The sequence below is a fragment of the Cyanistes caeruleus genome, chromosome 20 (genome assembly GCF_971803275.1).
Source record: "Cyanistes caeruleus chromosome 20, bCyaCae1.hap1.1, whole genome shotgun sequence".
Lineage (NCBI taxonomy): Eukaryota > Metazoa > Chordata > Aves > Passeriformes > Paridae > Cyanistes > Cyanistes caeruleus.
This window is the reverse complement of record NC_141720.1, coordinates 1,383,890-1,394,387: the sequence shown is the minus strand read 5'-3', so window position 1 is coordinate 1,394,387 and position 10,498 is coordinate 1,383,890. Positions and strand designations below refer to the sequence as shown.

General features: G+C 47.5%; 1 protein-coding gene across 1 annotated transcript in view; it reads right to left on the bottom strand.

The window, feature by feature from the left end:
• Positions 1-2,107: 2,107 nt before the first annotated feature.
• Positions 2,108-10,498, bottom strand: part of NELFB (negative elongation factor complex member B) — a 12,438-nt gene continuing 4,047 nt past the window's right edge. Inside the window, exons 6-13 of the mRNA XM_023938072.2 lie at positions 9,977-10,089; positions 9,267-9,369; positions 8,235-8,330; positions 6,919-7,061; positions 5,944-6,050; positions 4,937-5,078; positions 4,133-4,241; positions 2,108-3,891 (exon numbers count right to left, since the gene is read on the bottom strand). Coding sequence (XP_023793840.1) covers positions 3,754-3,891; positions 4,133-4,241; positions 4,937-5,078; positions 5,944-6,050; positions 6,919-7,061; positions 8,235-8,330; positions 9,267-9,369; positions 9,977-10,089 — 951 coding nt within the window. The 3' untranslated portion in view covers positions 2,108-3,753. The remainder of the gene's footprint in view (positions 3,892-4,132; positions 4,242-4,936; positions 5,079-5,943; positions 6,051-6,918; positions 7,062-8,234; positions 8,331-9,266; positions 9,370-9,976; positions 10,090-10,498) is intronic.

The following is a 10,498-nucleotide window of genomic DNA, read 5'->3' as shown; positions in this document are numbered from 1 at the left end:
CTCAGTGTTCTCCTGAAGAAGTCAGATGGGAGCAGAAGCACCTCTGAGGATTCTTCAGGTGTCCAGTGACTCCCAGCAGGGCCCAGCAGCAGTCTGTGAATTCACTGTGGATTCCTGATGACCAGCTGGGCTCTTGCACTGTTTGATAACCATCAGCACCCAGAGATAAGCCAATAAAATGTGTGTACATTATCACATAACACAGCACCAAACAGAGCTCACAGCCTCGAGCTGCTCCCCATTCTCCACTGCTCTGCAGATGCTTTGATGAAGAGCAGAGACACCCTGAACCCTCTGCTGCTCTCAGACACAAATGGCAGGCGGTGGAACCTGGGTGGAGGCTGTGGGAAAGGAGAAAAGTCCCCAGCTTGAACCTGGGGTGATGTCAGAGAGCCTGGAATTCAGGCAGGCTTTGAAGAGCAGGGAATGGAAAGCAAACTTTGTCTGCCCCAGTTGTGGTGGCAGAGGAGAAACTTGAAGCAGACACAGAAGGGACAGCTGAGCTCCTGAGCAATGACAACATCTCATTCCTAAGCAGCAGCAAGGGCAGGTTTGAAATTCTTTTGTAAAACCAGGGTGGACACGAGGCCAAGCTTCTCTGTCCAAGGCTCAGCCCAGCTGGATGGGCTGGAATTAAAACCCAGAATAACTGAGCTGTCCCCAGCCTTTCAGTCCTTGCAAGCCTGACTGCTGCAGCATTCCCAGCGTTTGGGCTGTGTTTTGATGGAGCAAAGGCCCTGAGGAGCAGGACCATGTCCCTCTGCTCCCCAGGAACTGTTTTCCACAGTTTGGGTGCCAATCCTTACTCCTCAAGAGATTTTAAGACACAGAGGTGGTGGGTGTCAGTTAATATTTATTAATCAGTTAATATTTATTAATATTCATTGCAGCTCCAAGGGCACCCTGCAACACCAACAATCACTTCAGGCTCCTGGGAAGCATCCACCATCCCATTTTTCCACTTGGAATGTGGTATGACTGACTAGCAAACAGGAAAACCCACCTTCCTAAGGCTCACCATTGTCTCACAGCCCCCAAGGGGAATCACAAGAAGGCAGCAACAACTCTTTTGTTTCAGTAAATCGGGGTTGACCCAAAGCTTGCTGCAATTTTTGGCTTTTTAGAAGGAACTCCTGAGTTTCACTGCAAAGACAGTGATCTGCATTTCCCTTTTGGGGCCCAAGGGCTGCAGGATCCCTCCAGCTACCAGGCCAGACAAGTTCTGGGAACACCAAACCTCCCAGGAACAGCTCAAACTGAAACATCAGGACAAGCAGCTCTTGCAAGAGGCCACGAGGTCATGGCCCAAAATTCCTGTGAGCATCCAAAAGGTGCAGTGACCTCCCCAGGCAGAATCAGGCCACAAACACCTGCAAGTGCAAGTCCCTCAGCACAGCACTGGCCAAGGTGGATTGGAGGTCCTGGTGTCTCCAAATCCCCAGTTTGGATGAATTGGATGAATCCAAAATGGTTCAGGGCTGTTTCCTGCATCTCCACAGCCCATGAATGCTGTCCTGGGTGTGGGTGAGATGGAAAACAGATTCCTTCCCTTGCCCTTTGGCTGCTCTTCAAGGAACCACCTGCAAAACTCCCTCTGCAATTATGTGATTATTGAGTGGAGATGGAGCAGAGACCACGGTGGAGAACGTGGGCTGGGAACAATCCTGGACCCACTGGAGCAGATGTTTTGTTGTTTCACAAGTCACTGATGACACCTTGAGCAATGTGTGAGCTCAGGGGAACAAAGCCCTGCAGCCACTGCCCTCTCTTTCCTCTCAGCACACCAGGGCTCCCTTCCTTCCACACCTGGGAGCAGAGAGCAGAGTGGACACGAAGTGCCAGAGCACTCTCAGTTTTCAGAGCAGACAGAAAATGGAGTTTCAGAGTTAAAAAGAACAAGGGGCATTGCAGAATCTGCCAGCTCTTTCCACAGGCTCATAGGAGTCGATAATTAACAAAAGAAAGAACAGATGCTATGAGACACATTTCTTCTGAGGGTATTTACTTGCTTCTACCTACAACTGTGCCTGAAAAAGTGCTAATATGAAACTGCATTCCTAATCATTGGGTTGCTTTGTATCAGATTGGTAATGACTCATTACCAGGATTTTGTACACATTTCACCACTTCTTTATTCTGTTAACCCTCAGCAGGCAACTCAGCTTTGGCACAGAAAGTTGATGCTGGCCTGAGGGAAAAAATTAACATTAAAACTACAATAACAATTGTCTCCTGAGTCCTGGACTGGTTTTTTTTTATGACAATGCCACAAGGACAGCACAGTTTATTCTGGCTCAAGCTGGATAGCTGGTTACAGGAATTACCACAGGAATATCTGAGGGAGGGCAGGCCCTGGCACAGGGTGCCCAGAGCAGCTGGGGCTGCCCCTGGATCCCTGGCAGTGCCCAAGGCCAGGCTGGACAGGGCTGGGATCAGCCTGGGATGGTGGGAGGTGTCCCTGCCATGGCAGGGGTGGGATGGGATTTAAGGGCCCAACTCAAACCCTGCTGATTCTTTCTCACTTCCTTGTCATAAAATGACATTCACAGAAGCTGCTGAAGAAGGTAAGACCCCGTTCTCACTCCTGGGCTGCTGTCTCTAACACAGGCAGATGTGAGGCTGTGATCTCCCAGGGATGCCTTTCCCCTTCCCCAGGCTGACCCTGCTGAAGAGGAGCAGCAGAGCCCAGACTCACCCCAAGGTGAGACACCTTTGTCCCTTGTGCAATTGTTTTGCTAGAAAAGGAACCAGGTTTCACTGCCTCCAGTTGTTCAGCCTTGTCCTTCTCCTCAAACTCCCCTGGCAGGTCCAGCAGGCCAAAATCCACCCACACAGATGGTTCAGCTGCTTTTGTCAAGTTCTCCTTCCAGCTGGCCTGACCTCGTTATCTTTCGTGTGGGCTCCACGTGCTGCTGGATTCTCCTCAATTTGCTGATGGTCCTTTTTACACCACAGAGGGCAAGAGCAGGGAAGGGATTGGGAAAGAGCAGGGAATGCAGAGATGTCCATGAATTGGAGCAGCCATGGGGCAGCAACCCTGTCTGATGTGTCCTGAGCACTGAGTGACCCTGGCTGGAGCTGCCCTCAGTCTGTTTTACACCCACCTGAAGCTCTGAGACCCCATTTTCCCCTTGTTTTTAATGCTGAGCCTGGCCCTGGTGGAAGGGGAGCGCTGGCAAGGAGACCCAGAGCATCTGAGAAGAGGCTGTGGACTGCAGCTCGGGCTGGTGGCAGCAATGAACACCTCTGATAGTGCAGCACATCTCACCATGTGCCACAAGAGCTGGAACCTCAGGGACTGGTTTCAGTGGAGCTCATCTCCTCTGACTCTTCCTCCTCTTGAGCATCTTCTCCAGAGACCCTGAGGGACAGACCAAGGCCAAAGGAAGCCATGATCAGCCTCAAGAGCCCACACCACCTGCTCAGCCACACCGGGGCTCCACCCTCACTGAGCAGGGTTTAAATACACAGGATGCCAAGCTCAAAAATATGCATTTCATTTTGGTTTTTTAAAAAATGTACAGTCAGATTTTAAGTGGATCTGCAAGAAGACACTCAGCTATCTTTAAGAAAAGTAAACGTTGCAATTCACTGCACACAGTTTTCTAACCAGCCAGTGAGCTGGGTGAGCTGCAGCGTTTCCTGAAGGAGCTTTCAGTGGCTTTGTTTTTGTGTCCACCACGTGGGCAGAGACACTCAGAAGGCAGCACAGGCTCAGTTCCTGTCCCCCCAGTCCTGCCCTGCAGCCACAGCTCAGCGTGAGGCTGGAGTGGGCACCGTGGGCAGGGGCAGCTCCATGGAGGGAGTCTCAGTCACTTCTGCTGGGCTGGGCTTGCGGAGCTCCAGTTTCTCACCGAGCTGGTTGTAAAGCTCCTTCACAGCTTCCCCACTCTGCAGGAAGAGAATCAGGGATGGGGAATCAGACAGTCACACTCCATTCCAGCCAGAACACCACGTGTGCCTTCACCCTGTGTGTTTAACACAAAGCAGCACAGCAGGAGGAAGCCACAAGGTGATTAAGCCACAGCTTGGTACACTTGGAAAGCAGAGCTCGTGTTCCATTCAACAACGTCTGGAAAGGCAGCTGCTTTCATTTGCAATCATTTTCCCTTTCTCCTGCTTCCCTTCCTACCTGCTTGGTGGGCTCCAAAGCTTTCTGGAGAGACTCAAGTTTGGCTGGGGCCACCTTGTGATGCAGATGCAGCAGCAGCCTGAGCACATGTCTGTGCACATTCTCCTTCCTGCAAGAGCCATTTGGAACCAGAGCAACCAAGACAAACAACCAAGACAAACAAACACCATCATGAGAACAAGGAACAGCACCAGGATAAGTTACCCCACCACAGACTTTACCATTTTCCAAAACTCCTAAGAACTGGAGCTTTTGTGAGGGACTAACTTAGTGTAAGCACAAACACTGCCTTGGACCTTCAAGGATCCAAGGAATTGTTCAACAGGAGTGGATTACCTGCACAACCATGAGGAGGGAGGGGGAGATTCTAAGTGTAGAGTGTGTGGAGGAAGCAGCAGCACATGCTGCTATGCCCCAGCAGTAATTTCAGCCACTTTCAGGGAAGCTTTCTGGAGGCTGAACTTGTCTGCAGACACCAGAGTGACTGAGCAGAGGTAACAACAGATTTTTGTGTGCTGCTGATACTGCAAAGAGCTGAAGTTAACTCTGCATAGCCAGAGCTACTGCAAAGCCTGAAGGATATTCTCCTTTGCAACTACTGCAGTTCAGATAATAATTCACAGTCAAGACATTTTGCTGACAAAAACTACATCCCAAAACACACACCTTTCCTTAAAGGAAAACAGCATCTGGCTGATATTTCCACTGCCTGTGAGGGATTTGGTGAACTACTGTTCAAAGCAGTGAAACCTCTGTCAGGCATTCTGTAGACTCCCTCTCTCCAGTGAGGAAAATCTGCTTTACCTGGAGCAGGCAGTGAGGAAGAAGCCATCAAAGAGACTGGTGCAGAACTCCTCGAGTGCAAACTCATCACTGAGCAGGGTGAGGTTACCAGTGAGCAGATGCAGGAAAATGTCACTGAAGGCCAAGTCACTGAATGTCTCAACTATAAAACATGGAAAGAGACAGAGACTGACAAGGATGTGCCAAAACCTGTCCACACAGCTCCTGTTCCTGCTGAAAACCCTGCAGTGAGGTTTCATCATAGAACAGGGTTGGATTGGAATAATAAATAATAGAATAGGTTTGGGTTGGAAACGACCTTAAAACATCCAGTGCCACCCCTGCCATGGGCAGGAACACCTCCCACCATCCCAGGCTCCTCCAAGCCCTGTCCAGCCTGGCCTTGGGCACTGCCAGGGATCCAGGGGCCAGGCTGGACCTGTGCCAGGGCCTCCCCAACCTCACAAGAAGAACTTCTTCCCAGTACCTAATCTAAGCCTACTTTCTTTCAGTCATTTTCTTCTCATTTCCTTTGATAACAGTCAGCCCAGGCAGGTGGCTTTGATCTTTCAGACATAAAAGATGAGGAGCAGATTGCTCCAGAGCTCTCCTGCAGCTCATCCCAGAGGACTCAGTGAACAAGATAATACTGGTGAAAAAATTAAGGCTGTGTTCAGTCCTATTTTGTTACCAGTTTTCTCACCACACAAAGCAGCTTCTGGCCACCTGCAATCACTGTGGGCAGCAGCAGAACTGGGGCACCTGCTCTGTTATCTTTCAGATTCATTCCAAAGAGTCCTCAACTAATCTCATTGTTAATGGAGCCCTTGATGTAAGGACCTGACCTCAGCAGAAAATTCCAGAACCCAAACAATCCTGCAAAGTCTCACAACTAAGTCACCAGAAGAGCCAAAGGCAGAACGTTATGTCCCTGCCTCTGACTCTCCTCTCACTCCAGGTTTAGTGGCCTCCTGGGTGTCCAATACAAGGCAAACAGCCATAGAACAGAAGATGAGACAAAAACCCACCTAGTGCTGGCAGAAGCCTCAGAAAAGCATTTTTGTTCCTCTGTTTGGTGATGTGAAGGATGTAATACAGCCCAATCTCACAAGCTATTCTGTTCTCCTGCAGGAACCTGTCATGGCACAAGCAAAGTTTATTCAATAATAAAGCTAATTAAAAAAAATAAAAAATGAAAGAGGTTTAAAGTACTTTTGGGACAGTTATCAGGCAGGTACAGCAAAGCCACTGAAGAGCAGTTATTCAGTGAGTGAGCAGATGGATTATCCCTATGTTCACTACCACACTCCAGAAAAACTGAACATTCAGCAAACAGTTGGATTTAACAGAACATTTATAATGTATTCATGATAAAAGTGCTGTTTAAAATGGGGTTTAGAAGAAGCCCAAATACTCAAAAGTTATACAGAGTCCAATGCTGTTTTAGTCTCACAAAAGTCAAACATCAACACTGTAACAGAGGAGAGCACAACTACCAAGCTGTAGTTAGATACCAAGTATCCCAGATTCTGGCACACAATCAAGAACTGTGCTAGAAATTGGGAAGATCTGAACACAACAGAACACAGAGAAGTTCTAATTATCTTTCTGATGTCCCTGGAGTGACAGGTCGACAGAGAAAGAGTGTGGGTATCAGAAATGCCAACTTCATGATTTCCAATAGCGCTCTTCAACACAGGCACTCATCCAGCTGCACCCAAATATCACCCAAAACTCAGCATTCACTGCCTGGGAAGCTGAACAGAAACACCAAATACTCTCATATTGAATGAGAGAATATTTCATTACAGGAAATATTTACATAGATAAATTTTATTTGAGGGAGCACAAGGGAAACCTGTTTTGTTAAAGTTCAGACTTGATAAATTAGCACTGAATTTTATCCCAGGAAGCCTGGCCTTTACCACAGGCAGTTTTCCCCTGTCAGGTCTGGCTGGCTCCCTGCTGCTTTGGTGCCAAACCCTGCAGTGGCTGGCACCTACTTGGTGAAAGCCTCGGGAATGGTGCTGGGGTAGGGGATTGGTCCCTTCTCCTCCGAGGGCAGCTTCTGATCCACAGTGAAGGTGTGGTCATCCACCACAAAGGACATCAGCAGGGGCAGGAACCTGGTGATCAGCTCGGCCTCCTGGCAGGGAGGGAAGGACAGAGGGAAAAGCAGAAATCCATCATCAGTCACTTCATGCCACCTAATGGTCCTGAAGTGCTGTGACAAAAGCAAGGCAGTGTGGGGAGCCTCATGGTACACTGAGGAAAAACAGTTCACAGACATCCAGTTCCAGTCAAAATTCCTGAATAATTCACTTCCACATGTTCCATGGTAATTAGGAAAACTCTACTTCATCTCACTCCAAAATACTCCTGCTCAAACCTTTTCTTTGGACAATTTTCTGGCATTTCTTTTGAAACCTTCCCAGCACTGCTGCAGGCATGGGATGTGCAGGATGACATCAAACTGCTGATATCAACAATTACAGACTCCCAGCATGGCCCAGGCTTATTTGGGGTAACACAACCACAAATAAATCAGATTTTAAAGACTGATTCAGAGACTCCCTTCAGAAAGCATTTTCCCTTACAGGTTCATGAGAGCACAAATCACAGGATTGGTCACTCTCACTGCTACAGTCCCAGTGTTAATGCACACCCTCCCTGGGATGAATTTAAACATCCTAGCAGCCAGGCTGGATGTGTTTTGGAGACTTCAAATGTGCCCCATGGTATTTATAAAACATTTACTGCTTTATAGTTCAGAATAGAAACAGCAAATTCCTCCTGAGGAACAGCCCTGCTGTGCAACACCAGGGTTGGCCCTCCTGTCCTCAGCTGAACTACTCCAGGGATTTCTGGAATACTGGGAAGGGATTTCCAAAGCATGCAGAGATTACAGCTCAGTGTAGCACTACCTTCTGCTGCAACAGAGGGAAAAAATATTGTTCTTGTCAATGAAAAGCTTCTAAACTGCTACCAGAATTTGAGACCAGTCCTGGAAATCCTGTTTTCCTCATGCAAGATGTGTTCTACAAACCCATCAGTTGTGTACAAGCAGGAAAAATGAGATTGCAATGAGCAACCAGTGGGGTATTTCAGAGAGGTACAGGCTGTGAGGAGCAGGCACCCATGGAAATAAAAAGGAAGCTCACAGCATGTCCAGAACAGCTGCTCTGTGACCATTGTTTTTTCCCAAGAAAGCTCTGATGAGACATTTGGAGAACAAATGTTTAATCAGGAATGCAACAAAACAATAAACAAGGATAAATTTGGTTAATTTTGTTAAATTCTTAATATCAAATGGGCTCACCATTTTTGGTTCCTTGAAGACTTGGCTGTCAATCATGTCCCAGGCCCCCTGTCCCAGAGAGAGCATCCTAAGGAGCAGCAGCAGATCTGGGCTTTCCTCGAATTTTAAGGGGAGAAGAAAAACAGCTATTTTGATCTTCACATGAGATATTTATTTGGAAGCAGTTGTTTATATTCAAAGCTGTTCTGGATTAGCAGCTTTGTCCAAGACTGCTAAAGGCATTCAGTTCAAGGTAATTGAAAACTGAACCTCAAATGGGAATCAAATAACTGCCACACCTCAGGGTTTGTGGGGGGTTGTAAATTTATAATGCACCAGGAAGTCTGCAGCCATCTGAGCACATCTTTTTAAAATGTATCCAACCCAATTAGTGCACTAAAATATAATGTGTGAGAGGACAAACCATCACAGCAGAAGACAGGAGGAGAAAGGGTGTGTAAGAATGAGAATGGATTTTTTGTTTATATTGTGTGCTGAAACCCAAACGACTTTGTCTTAAACTGTCACAAGGAAGTTACTCCATGCAACAATAACATTTAACAACTCAGGGATAAAACAGCAAGTGGCTCCCGTTGTTCAGACACCTGCCAGGGTGCCCTTCTTGAACATTTCAGCAGCTCCTGCAGACTCCACTTGCAGGAACTGTGTTTTATCTCAGCCACCAGACCAGAACTGTGCAAACAAACCCATGGCATTCACCGTGGCAGGAGAAAGGTGCTGCTGTCAGACAAACTGATGGAGGGACAAAGCAGGGAGGGACAGATTTTACACATTATTCTGTATTTGCACAGCTGCCAGGCACAATGAGCCATGCAAAGAGTTCAGGATCAGTTTGGAGAATTCCAAAATGCCCATGTCCAAACAGCTCCTGCAGAGCTCTGCAGCAGGTGCTGGAAATGGACAGGAATCAGGTTTCCCTTGTTCCAACTGCCACATTTGGGAACTTAATGAGACTTGGACAGTGCCAGTCCCTCCCTGATGGCTGTCAGTCAGCCAAGAGCACAGCTCAGGTACACAAGCTGCAATGCTTACCCTGGGTAAGGTGTCCTGCCCAACCAGGTCTTGCAGGTGCCTTATGGTGCTCAAGGCTAAGGTGTTAATGGCAAAGGGATCACACAGGATCATTGATAAATCCCTGAGAAGAAGTAAAAATCAAACATTTATCATATATAACCAGCAACCCCCACTGTACAGGTCCAAACCCAGCTGTGGGCACCTGATGAACCTTCTCCTGACTCGTAAAGAAATCACATTCAGGGGGGATTTGACATGAAAGAGCACAAAAAACAACTGATGAAAGCCTTCTGCACTGAGATCAACCACAAAATCTCCCACAGCCAGCTGTAGGTCTGCTGGGAGACAGCCCACAGGAGTTCTGGTGGCCCCAGCTCTTTGAGCTGGCAGGTTTTGACCATCTCCAGAGTGCTGAGGACAGAAAGGTCTCAGAGGCTTTGGAAAAACAACAGCTAAAAGTGAATTCTCCAATACTTTTAAATACCAATGGACAAAAATCTGAAAGTACCAGCTAAATAAAATACTGTGAGGGCACCTTCCAGGAACAGAAGTGTACCAGATCACAGCAGGGGTGAAGCTAATGAAGTACTTTAACTCACAAAACATCACCAGCCCATTTTCTCTGTGTTTAAAGCCAGACAAGTCATTCATAATAAGTTATTCTGTCAGATGCTGTGAGTGTTAGGAAGACATGTCCAGTTTCCCAATAAATAGCCCAAGTGCTTTACCCCAACACTTGTTCTTGTCCTTTCTTCACCCCATCCAGGAATCCTTGCAATTCCCGAGCTCTCTTGTTGTCCACGAACTTCTCCCGAATGCAGGCGTCGAGGCACCAGGTGAACTGTCACCAAATGGAGGGAGCTTTGTGAGCTCATTAAACCAGCAATAAAACACATGATGTCAGAGAAAACAGCCTCAGAATGACCTCAAAGTATCTGCAATTGAGATGCTTCATTAATGCAGCTTAATTAGGCATAGTACCACACTGGTGACAAGCACAGAGGTCAAAAGGAGGTTAGGAATGCCCAGGAAAGTTAACCTGGGGTCACTTTCTCCACTTCCAGAGGAGGCATTCCCTGGCAATTAAGAATCAGGGATTAAATCCACCACTGCCCTGCACACCTGTGGATTTACACAAGTAGAAGACTGAGAAAGAAGCAGCATCACCTAGTAATAAAAATGTGGTTTATTTTGGCCATTGCAATAGCACTCCCACTCTCTAAATAAAGGAATAATCACAGTGGAGGTGT